Source organism: Ascaphus truei, chromosome 3 (assembly GCF_040206685.1).
Source record: "Ascaphus truei isolate aAscTru1 chromosome 3, aAscTru1.hap1, whole genome shotgun sequence".
In the NCBI taxonomy this organism is placed as follows: domain Eukaryota; kingdom Metazoa; phylum Chordata; class Amphibia; order Anura; family Ascaphidae; genus Ascaphus; species Ascaphus truei.
In genome coordinates this window covers 72,114,512-72,127,011 of record NC_134485.1, presented here as the reverse complement: position 1 = coordinate 72,127,011, position 12,500 = coordinate 72,114,512, and the positions used below count along the sequence as shown (strand labels likewise).

The window sequence follows — 12,500 nt, the reverse complement described above, 5'->3', positions numbered from 1 at the left end:
AACCAAGACTGCCTAAGCAAACACAGCTTAAAAAGAACTTGATAAAACGTGGGTTTATTATATGGTGCTATTTCTTGTAGTTCCCAACAGCATAGAAATGATTCATCATACTATGGACGGAAGCAGAAAAGGCAAAAACATAAATAAAAATGTTATACAAATGTATAGACGGAAAATATAAAAATATACATACTGTGGGTGTATTACATGAACCATAGGAGAACAAACTATCACAAAACGACAAATGAAATATTAAGATGCTGGCAGGGACTGCCTTGCTGTATACTGAATGCACAGGCAAAATGAATGTGTGCTATAACGCACAAAAAAGATAAAGGGAACAGGGCAGAGTATTATCCCTTTTGCTTTGTAATACATGGTAGGCCTGTCTGGCAGCGAAATGGTTAAACAGTATCTCAAACTTGATTTAACACCAAAATGTTGAGGGGGTGTGCAGCGCACTGGAACTTGGTTGTGCCGTGGATGCTTTTCGCCATGTGAAATAAAGGTGGTGGGAGGGGGAGGTCAGAGGGGTACCAAAAACAAGAAAAATCTGTAATCATTCACAAGTGGTAAGCCACTGGGCTTACAACCAGCTTTGGAAATGTTATTTGAAAAGCATAATAAGCTTAGCCGAGGCCAAGTAACGCTCAGGCCTCTAACACTCAGACAGACGCCATCACAAAGAAATCATAACACCATATAATACAGACTCAAGGGCCCTAAGAGAAAGCTTTTCCTCGTATGAGCTCGGCTTCATTTCAAAAGTTGACATAGACTCTTGTTTACCAAGGAATTTCCTTGAGGCTCAACATAGAAGAAAACCATTGCTGGATAGGGATTAGGTTATTAATTTCCACTGTAATAGAGTATATATTATTTGAATTTAAGAAAGCTCTGCTTGCCGAACATGAAATACACGACTGCTTGAGCAGCAGCCCATCCTAGTTTTTTTTTTATAGTGGAAGGTAGCAAATGGCTGACATTACCTGCAAAGTATTAATTATTATTATTATTTTTTAAATATTAGTACAGTATGCTTTTTGAAGCCACTCGAGATGTTTTTTAAACCTCATGGTTCAACATCCGCCAATTCCAAATTATTTTCAGGGAACAACTAGCAACCTATTGTAAACCCCTAGAACGAAAACAACTAATTTATGGTAACATGACATGCCACTGAAAATGGGAGCAGATAACCCAACAAAATGCAAATCAGTGGGCTGTAAAGCAAGAGCTGGACACAGAATTGCTGTGCTTTTTTTGTTTTAACACAGAAATACAAAATCATTAAGGAATAAGCTTATACAACCCATTCTGCATACTAAATATGGTCTTTTATGGCCCACCATGGAAGATGTCTTATGGTGTAGTACTTCCTAGTAAATATGGCCGTCACTCATTAAACATGCCACTTCCTTTTTGCAGTTTGGTCCTAAGCAGGAACTACGCGTTGGGTGAGAATTTAGAAGGATTTAAGGAGAGAATATAGCAGCTTACACTTACCTCTGATCTAAGAGTGGCTTTCATGCAGGCCTGGCAGATAGGACCATTACGAGAGAAGCTAAGTGGAAGACGACGTGTCCTGCTCTGGCAGGTCTGTTCTTCGCATACAAGCCAGCCCTGCAGAGGAAAAAAACAAAACAAAAAAACAAGAGATCAAAAAGGTGAAAATAGCCAACCTCCTATTCTATGCAAAAGACGCAACACAAAGCAGCATACTGGGGTTTGATTTCCAAACGTTAACCGACATTTATTTGACACACTAACAGGAATCAAGATGGGCTGGTTTGGGGGTTTGAAGTTCGAACCCCTGGCTGCCAAACTCTCGCTCTACCCTTCAGGCGAATACAAGGCACAACCGTGTTTGAACTTACTGCTAAGTATCGGGAGGAAATGCAATGAGAACAAGCATTCTGGTGGTGTATTCTCAATTGAGGAATCATGCTCTTCCCTCCTGCCACGATTCTGTGTCAGGGAGGGGAAACGAGAGGACGTGGGAGGGAAGAGGACTTGCGGAGACAGGAAGGCACTAATGAGATACAAGCCTAAAACCTTCTTAGAAAAAAAAGTTTTAAAACAATAAAAAAAATAATAATAAAAAAAAAAAACTAACATCTACAGTCCATCTTATTTGTCTTTAATAGGGCATTTTATTTATCTTCTTAAGTCTCGTCAGTGCCGAGTCCATATATACATGGTCAAATACGATCACAAATGATCTATCATACCGGCACAACCTTCAGATAAAGCAAAAAGGTACATATATTATGCCCAAAATGCACACAGGCTCAACACGGTCATTCATTATCTTATTTGACCGACCGCATGCACGCGCACACGGCAGTGAGAGAAAAGACCGATACATACAGACCAATAAAGGGTATATATATACCCAGTGGAAGTGCTGTGTGATAATGGTGAAAGACAGGGTTGCAGACCTGCCTAAGACATGCAGATGAGCATACAGTTATATTTGCATATATATATATATATAGATATATCTATCTAGATATGCTATAGCTAGCAACTGTAAATATTCCTGTATATTCATTTGCATGTCTTAGACAGGTCTGCAACCCTGTCTTTCACCATTATCGCCCAGCACACAGCACTTCCACTGCAGCAAGGGATTCTGGGAAATGACATGCAAATGAGCACACAGTGCCACCTTTTATCTCAAGCTCACATTACATGAACAACCCTTAGCCAATGCATGCTGCTTTAAACACAGCTTTTAAGCAAGGACTTGGGAGATGCAAAGTCAGTTAACCCACTCACAGACATGTTTCAACCTTGATGGGTATCATCAGTGTGAGGTTGGTTTCTGACATTTGCTCATTTGAGATTAAAGAGTAGGTAATCACCACATTTATTAAGGTTATGGTGGGTAAAAAAAGTGACCAAAACCCTCCACAGTATAGCATATAGCAACTGTAAATATTCTTGTATATTTATTTGCATGTCTTAGACAGGTCTGCAACCCTGTCTTTCACCATTATCGCCCAGCACACAGCACTTCCACTGCAGCAAGGGATTCTGGGAATAGGTGGGTGGGAATTTCGTCGCAGACCGGGAGCAGAATGGAAGATTCGGCTCCCGGCTGCCCTTGGCCTGCCCCTGGTCATGGGCATCCCTCGCCTAATTGGCTGGAGGGATTGCTTGACCAGGGAGGCTGCGAGGGACCCCCGATATGTGTATTATATATACACACACACACTTATATATATATATATATATATATATATATATATATATATATATATATATATACACACACGTATATATATATACATACATATATATATATATATATATATATATATATATACATACACACACACACACACACACACACACACACACACACACACACACACACACACACACACACACACACACACACACACACACACACACACACACACACACACACACACACACACACACACACACACACACACACACACACACACACACTTTAAGTTATGGTGGGTGAAAAAGGCGACAGAAAACCTCCACCGTTAGCATATAGCCAATAAAGAATATCACTTGTGAGCACATTCACATGTCTTAGACAAGTCTCCAACCCAGCCTTTCAACCATTATCACCTCGCATACAGTGCTCCCACTGCAGCAAGGGATTCTGGGAGATGACATGCAAATGAGCACACAATGTGTCACCTTTTGCCTGGAATATCCATTCCTACCCAGCCTAGAAATATTTCAAAGCAAGTTTATAACAACCTCACCCTGATACCCATCAAGGTTGAAACATGTCTGTGAGTGGTTTAAACTTGCTTTGCTTGTCCCATGCTGTGTTTAAAAGCTGTGTGAACAGTGATACATCAGCTTAAATGGGCTCCATGTGAATGGATATTCCAGGCAAAAGGTGTGCATTGTGTGCTCATTTGCATGTCATCTCCCAGAATCCCTTGCTGCAGTGAGAGCACTGTATGCAAGATAATGGTTGAAAGGCAGGGTTGCAGACCTGTCTAAGATATGTTAATGTGCTCACAAGTGGTATTTATATATAGTTATATATATATTTATTATTATATTTATTATTTATATATATATATATATATATATATATATATATATATATATATATATATATATATATATATATATATATAGTCTTTAAAGATTTTAATTTTTGTGGTTGCTAAATAGATTGTATAGGACATTCTTAAATGTGTAACAAAAAAAAAGCTCCAGATTACATAAATGTATAATTTTAAAAAAAAATCAAATTCACATATTTCCAATTACCAAGACAAAACCATTTTAGGCAAAATCATAGCAAATACATTTTCTTTCAAGGCAGAGATCGTGACTAGCCCATGCTTAGCTTCTAACAGGAAGTTCAACAAATGAGGAGGATTCTGGTGGTTCCAACCGCACCAAGGCCCAATATGCTGTGAAGCTGCTTCTGTGTGCTTGTTAAGATTTTACTCCAAAGCTTTTGAATGGAGATGAACTCTTCTACAGCACAGAGATGCTGTTTCACAATATATACAACACGGCGCCATAAAGGAAAAGTATTTTTTTCAGGAGAAGCTTCATATTGTCTACAGATTCCGATAACACAAAATGTGCAGGTACTGTACTACAAAAAATACTATTTCAACTATTTGCAGCCTCTTCTTGGTAAAGTTCGAGGAGCTACACTGGTCACCGAGACGAAGAACAGTCATTGGGTCGTGAAAAAAATAAACACGTGCAAATTATCTCAATGAAGAGCATTCGTTTTGACCTATTAACCCCTTCACTGTCGTAGCACCAGTCCCAACATCCCTTCCAGTGTCGTGACCATGTGGTCGATTTAGTAACGTTGACGAGGTTGTAGCTGTCCATGATGTAAACATTCGTCCACTTTGGTTCAGCTCATGTTCGGAACACAATTTACCCAAGAAAATGAACATAACCTTCATGATGTTCTCAGGACATCATAAGGGTCCAAGGGCTTCCGATCATATCTTGGAAATGTCATAGAAAAATTGAAAGGATTGAGGAGCATTACACCACAAATTTACATAGTACCTACTTACAAACCCTCACCCCCACTTCTGCATCACGTATTTTCAAGTTGGAAATAACCAATATTTTAAAATACACTCCATTTATAAATGGATAGCCTAATCATTCATGGTCTAATAAATGTGCTCAGTTAATCTGCAACATATTCTTTTGAAAATGTTATAATTGTTTATTCTTATAGTGGCCCCCACAAAATCTGTAGTATGTGTAGATTTACACAATTTTTTTTAATAACACTGGCAGTAACTTCTTATTTACATCAGTGAATGTTAATATGAAACTAAACATTGATACAATGAAGGTTAACCTACAGTTAAAGTGAAGTTGTCACTCCAGTTGTCATTAGCCCACGTACCTTACCTTTCTTTGAACATACAGGATGCGATTGTGTCCCTTTGAGGCCATAAAATTGTCAAGTGTGTTGTTTTTTAAAAGAACAATAAAGGATTTCCAAATAATCAGCGGTCGTAATTTGCCTAAACCCACACATTTTATTTGGAGCCCAATTATTATAGAAGGCACAAATTAATCTCAAGGCAGCTTCAATGTTTTGTGCCCTCATACTGTATGCTCCGCTACACGGCCAATAAGAAGGAAATGGGTTAAAAAGTTTTGTATTCAAACAAAAAACATGATTATTTTATTCCATGAAAGAGAAGACAAACAGATTTGGTCTACTTTCTTCTTCCATTTTTATGCTTTAACACTCTAGAGTAGGTGTGGCCAATTCCAGTCCTCTAGGACCACCAACAGGTAAGGTTAAAGTTATCCCTGACTCAGCACAGGTGGCTGAATCAGTGGCTCGGTCTTTGACTGAACAACCTGTGCTGAAGCAGGGATATCTGTAAAACCTGACCTGTTGGTGGCCTTTGAGAACTGGAGTTGACCACCCCTGGTCTAGAGATACAGCCATCTACAGTAATTGTATGGGCTGTGACCATTGCAAAAATAAAAGCCTTTCTACAGCTGATGTAATAGGAATGTGGTCTGTGTGATTAAATGCCTCAACTATTTGTACAGATTTTTTTTGTACACAGATGCTGTATATTATGAGTGTTTAATTATTAAGCAGCCCTCCTAATTGTCATACTGAGCCACTAATTGAGCCAGCTGTGCTGAAGTAGGGATATCCTGAAAACCTGGCCTGTTTGCGGCCCTCGGGGACTGGAGATGGACAGGCCTGGTCTACACCTTTTATGTGAGAGTGCAATAGGTAGGACAGCTTTATAAATAAAAAATAAAAAAAACACACAATTGGTAGTCTTAGGGGCATCAGTCCAAGTGCTATTGAAGTAGTTGTAGAAAACCAGACAACACAATCCTGTCAATTATGTGCCCACGAGTACCCACACACATGCAAATAATGCAGATACATGAGCTACACAGTGCTGACAGCACTGCAGAGGGTAAATTAATAACATTGTACTGACCAGATATGAAGAGCATTGTCAAATCACCTGCGGTTAAAGCAAACAGCAAACTCTATCTCTGGCAAATAGGCCGAAAATGTTCCCGACATTCATATGGAAGACGTAATGTAATTTGTATCTACTTCCTCCCGGCTATAATTAACATTAAAGAGGCCCTTTCTTGTTCGTCACCTTTCTATTCAGTCCTTATTTAGGTTTGTTTGCTCTTCCTATCCAGTAATCTCGCTTCACAAAATGACAATAACAAGCCATATTGTGCATGGAAATTAAACAATATGATAAGTGTGTGAACTGAGCTCGTTTTTTTTGTTTAGTTTAGGTGGGGAGGGAAAAAAACAATTAAAAAAGCACATAGGTCCTTGTATCTGGTTTTATTTTGTTAATTAAGCTCCTGGTTTCTGTTGGAACAAAAATAGCCTATCCCCTATTAGGCCTAGATACATTTCTCAATCCAGTTAGTGCCACGCACGTGGATAAAACCTTATCCAAGTGCCTTTATTTCCCAACAGCTTTAAAAGTTGGTCTCTGGTGATGCTCATAAAATGCTAACAATTGATATTTGTCTTCGCTCGCAAGTTATGCGTGCTCAGTCTTTTTTTTTTTTTTTTTTTTAAGCTAAAACCAATAAAATCACGATGTAGCGCTCCGGATGTAAACTTTCCGGAGCTGAAGTCATTAGATGGTTTTATCATCCAACGCCAGAAAAATCAATTTTTTTACACCCTCCAATGCACGAATGTGAAACATGCTAAGCAACAGGTGTGGCACATTATGACACCTATCGGATCAATATATTTTGCAAATTCTTCCAAGATTTCACAAACGTCTTCTACTGCAAGATACTTAAGGCAAATTTGATGAAGAATGAAGTCGAAGTCAACATAACTACAGCCCTTCCTTGTGTCCCCTAAATCTTGGCACTAATAAAGACATAGGATTCTAAAGTATGAAACTTAATTCAACAGCGAGTAGAAATACGAAATTCACTTATACGTACATTTGCTTTCAAATATAGATAAGTGAACAAATTTATTAATTTGACCAATCAATTAAATACCAGAGAAGAGCATAACAAAGACAGCTGTTTCCCCATCTTTTTTAGAGTCACATATTGCCAAGTCCTTACATGAGTAACAAACTCCTGTCCTATGCAACAATGCAGCAAGGAGACAATGTTGGAAGTAGGCTATTCAAAATAAGACCGTCATCTTCTATTTGTGAGGTCATATGCCCCAAAAAATCATAAGAGCCTGAAATGCATTGAAATGCATGAACAATCCTTCTGGCTTCTCCAGAACAAAAGGAACCAATGACTGGAGTAATACAAATAGTTACATAAAGAGGGGAAAAATAGGACAGTATTAGAATGGTTATTTGTTAATTAACCAAGGGAGAGCATGGCTGCACAGGCACTGCCCCAGAAAGTTAAACAGACTATCAGTAGCTGGCCAATGGCCAACTGACTGGTGGCACCTTTTGGCAACTAGTTAGGCAACTAGTTGTGGGTTAGCGGACACAAATTGGCTGCCGGCCTGACTGGTCGGCACGCAAACAGATTTTAATAATATATTAATTTTTTTTAAAGGCTGGCTCCATTACACCCTCATAGGCAGGTTTAGTTTGTGGTTTTGTTTGCCAAGCTAATCTACTGTATATTTAAAAAAAAAAAAAATGGTTGTCATAGCATGTTTACATGTTATTGGGTGGTTATTCGGTTCTGTAGAAATGAACAGTGTTATGTTCTTGACTAGGAGGCATAGTTGGTTGTTTGGTTAAAGGTAATTGTTTTTTTGTTATTATTGCTTATGGCTGCAAGGCAAGGGATGATTATTGATGTTATGTTCAATAATAAATAATGCAATAGCCTTTACCACCATTCAAATGGTCTTGCATCTTTATTACTTAAGTTATGAGTCCAGGTTAAATGGGCATCCGGGCCAGGAGTTGCACCGTTCCAAACGAATAAGCCACCACAAGCACAGGTAATGAATACAAATGCACTTCAGCCTCTCAGATTCTAGTGTGTTATAATTACTTCCTGGCTGTTGTGGGAGCGTAGCCTGCCTTCTCCATTAGACAAAGTCGCCACCAATTACAAATGATTCACTGTTTAATCATTAGACAATGATATAATCTAGTCTAAATGTTATGCAATACACAGATATATCAAAATAGTGTCGTAAAGACTACATAAACATTAATAACATAGGTTAGAAGAGGAAAGAAAATAGTTCTATCTGAAAGGCTGTAGTACCAAAAATATATACAGTATGCTGTCACAGGACAACCTCAATATGACAAAAAAATATAACCACCACTTTGCTTGAGAAGACTCCATACCTTCGGTCATTTAATTTATGAAGCGTTCTATAATCCTCAACCTTAATATTAGGCTTCTTCAAACTTCTCTTGCTTTCTTCCTTCAGAGTCCAAGTAAGAGTTACGTTTTGGTAAAGTCAATGATCTTCAAGCTGATTCGGACTAATTACCGATTAACTAAAGAAAGACAGACAGTGCAGCACTCCGTGGCTTTCACACACAGGCAGAAAAAAGGTACACCAACAGGTACATGACAAATAGTACAATACCTGCTAGATAGGTACAGCTGGTACATAGACCGTGACCGAAGAGACCATGTCCTATCAGCTAACCATTAAATTGTACTTCCTCTTAATAAAACTCTAGAGGGTATATAAATTGAATAAAATAAATAAATAATGCGCAATAGAGTGCTTTGCACTATAACCAGGAAGGACCCAGTGAAAGTGATGTGCTGGTGATTAGGTGAACAAATCACTCACATAAACATCTGCAGGAGGATGGTCTGATAACGTGAATCTCTCTCTTAAAAGACACATGGAGAGTACATAGCATAATACAGTTTAATGCACAAACAAATGGATTCAAATTGGGGAAAGGCACACTCACATTCTCCCAAAAGGTAAATCGCAATGAGTGCTTTAAAGGGCACACTGTCGCCGCTCTGAGACTTCCGAACAGCTCTGGTACAGGAAAGGTGACGGTGTGGGTCCCCGCCAGCTGCCTAGATCCTCCGATCAGCGTTGTGAAGTTGCAGCCGTCGGCACTTCCGCATCTGCGCGCGCAGCAGATGCGGTGGCTCACGAGGGACAGGACTTTTCCTTGCCAGCTACGGAGTCTTCAGGAGGGACAAAAACCCTACGCATGTCGCCTACTATCCAGTTCGGCTTCCTTCCTCACGGGACCCAATTCTTTTTGAATTTATCTTGTTTCTTATTTTTTTTTTTTTTTTTAGCCTTCCTCCAAAGTAATATATTTATACCCATTGGTTCCCTTTATATTTTGTCATTTTATAATGTTATTCATCAATGTGTTTTTAACACATGTCTCTTTTTACCTTTTAGTGGTACTTATGATTTTATCATGATTTAGGTAGTTTACTACTATAGGATTAATTATGTTATAGAATTTATTTTATATGTTAGGATTTTATGATTATTTGTATTAAAATTGTTGCTTCTAGTATGTTTAAATTTAAAATTTTAGTTTCTCAATGTGTATATACAGCTATTGCATGATCTTATGAGAATCAATTAGTAGCTAGTAGGACAACACCCTTGACATTTGCTCCGATTGGACCATTCGAGATCAGTATGCCTATAAGTACTAGCTTAGGGCATAGTAGTTTATCCACAACCCTTGAGGAAGCCGAACTGGATAGTAGGCAAAACGCGTAGGGTTTTTGTCCCTCTGAAGACTCTGTAGCTGACTCCGTAGCTGGCAAGGAAAAGCCCTGACCCTCGTGAGCCACCGCACATGCTGCGCGCGCAGATGCGGAAGTGCCGACGGCCACAACTTTACAACGGTGATCGGAGGATCTAGGCAGATAGCGGGGACCCACACCATCACCTTTCCTGTACCAGAGCTGTTCGGAAGTCTCAGAGCGGCGAGAGTGTGCCCTTTAAAGCACTCATTGTGATTTACCTTTTGGGAGAATGTGAGTGTGCCTTTCCCCAATTTGAATCCATTAAACTGTATTATGCTACAGTATGTACTCTCCCATGTGTCTTTTAAGAGAGATTCACGTGATCAGACCATCCTCCTGCAGATGTTTATGTGAGTGATTTGTTCACCTAATCACCAGCACATCACTTTCACTGGGTCCTTCCTGGTTTTAGTGCAAAGCACTCTATTGCGCATTATTTATTTATTTTATTCACCACATACGGTACACTAGATACTGTTTATTTAAATGCTGCACCGAGAAGCTTTACATTGTTGTTTTTGTTTTTTTGCGCTTCTCTTTTTCACCACATTGGTATATAAATTGAGACTATTCCAATTAGCTGTGAATAATCCTGATGCAGGTCCCAATCGAACCAAAATGCTGGCCAATCACTTGGTCACATTACACAAAAATACTTGATGTTTCATTATGCTTGGTTAACCTTATATAGTACTACCATCTGCCTTTTGTATGCCTTCACTATTTTCCTTCTCCTCTACATAACTATATAATTGTTACTATCCTGTGGACCAAAAATAAAGGGTTGTGCTCACTTGTGGCCTTGGGCAAATCACTTTATATTCCCCTGTGCAAGAAGCAAACTAGATGTTGAAATCTTCTAAAGGTACGAGTAGTGTGCCAATAAATTTTAATAAACATAATGCAGCATGACCATCATGGTCATTAACGTTCATTATTACCTCTAGTGCACATCTATACCAAATACAACTCGAAGTGTTGTTGAAGGTGCAAATGGAGGAGTTTGTGCTGACGTTTTCTTTTAATCTACAAGCGTATATTGTAGGAAGTGCATACATTGAAAAATAGAAATAAGACACCACAAAACATAAGACAAAACACACACACTCACAGAAGGTACAATAGGGACAACAGGGATCACAGGTCGACTGCATACTTGGCCAACACCAGAGTCCTCCATGCAGGCCCAGTTTTCTTTTAATCTATCAACAAATCTGAATTTCAGAGCTACTGTACATAAATGTATTTACATAACAAGAAGATGTTAAAAACCAGGACTAAACCAAACGTTCTTGAATAAATGAAGTTAAGAGTAATGCTGGTTTTACCTAAACATACTAGACCAGAAGTGCGCAAATTTGGGGGCATGTAAATTAAATGCCGGGGGAGGCGCGAGGCCTCTGCAACTTCACTTACCTGCTCTCTCCTGACGCGTCGCCATGCCAACGCAGCGTTACATTACGCCGTAGGGTCAAATGGCAACGAGTCACATGACGTCATGACACTGTGACGTCATGACGCGTGGAGCCAAAGAGCAGGTAAGGAGGGGAGCGTAGGCAAGGCACCCCTGTACTAGACTATTGGATGTTTTTGTTGTTGCCCACACCCCATTCATATGATAAAAAAAATAATATGGTGATAGCAACTTTGAGATGTAGCACACAATATGAAAATGAAAGAGGGATGTCCTGAATAGTTGCATGTAAAGCAGACCAAAAAAAAAAAAAAATACAGATCCATGAAAGGGGGTTATAAAGGTCCAAACGAAAATCATTTGCTAAAAGATTTCCTGAAGAAGCCTTTTCAATAAGAATGTAACCATCTTTTTTGGAATTGCTTTTGGATAGTAAAAGTGCTCCACCTATAAATAGTGTAACAAGGGACTTAAGTTGTTTTTTCTGTACTTCAGACTCCTCCCTCAAACAGTCTTGGGTCGCATCCATGATGAGCGCGACGGGGCGCTTGTCGCCATCAAAATGCCGTGCCATCCATTTTGCAATGGCAATGAGGTGCGAGACAGCGGCATTGTGGAAACAAAACGCAACCCCGTCTATAGAGAGGATTCTGAACAGAATTTGGTTTGTATGCCAGATGGAGAAACTGACAAGTTTGGTCAATGACACGGGCTCAAATTTTCAAAAAGTTTGGCTGCCATGGCTAGCGCAAACAGACATTGCAGGGGTGCGCAATGCCACCATTTGGCTATAATAGTGCAATGTGAGTTCTCCTTTGACGACTAGCAGTAATCAATAGACGGCAACTGAAAGGACAGATAGGGGGTA

The 12,500-nt window shown here is 39.3% G+C and overlaps 1 protein-coding gene across 1 annotated transcript in view; it reads right to left on the bottom strand.

Annotated features, from left to right (window-relative positions):
- The window catches only part of LOC142490648 (DNA polymerase alpha catalytic subunit-like), a 203,279-nt gene that overhangs the window by 83,185 nt on the left and 107,594 nt on the right, over positions 1–12,500 (bottom strand). The window contains exon 4 of the mRNA XM_075593066.1: positions 1,507–1,623. Coding sequence (XP_075449181.1) covers positions 1,507–1,623 — 117 coding nt within the window. The remainder of the gene's footprint in view (positions 1–1,506; positions 1,624–12,500) is intronic.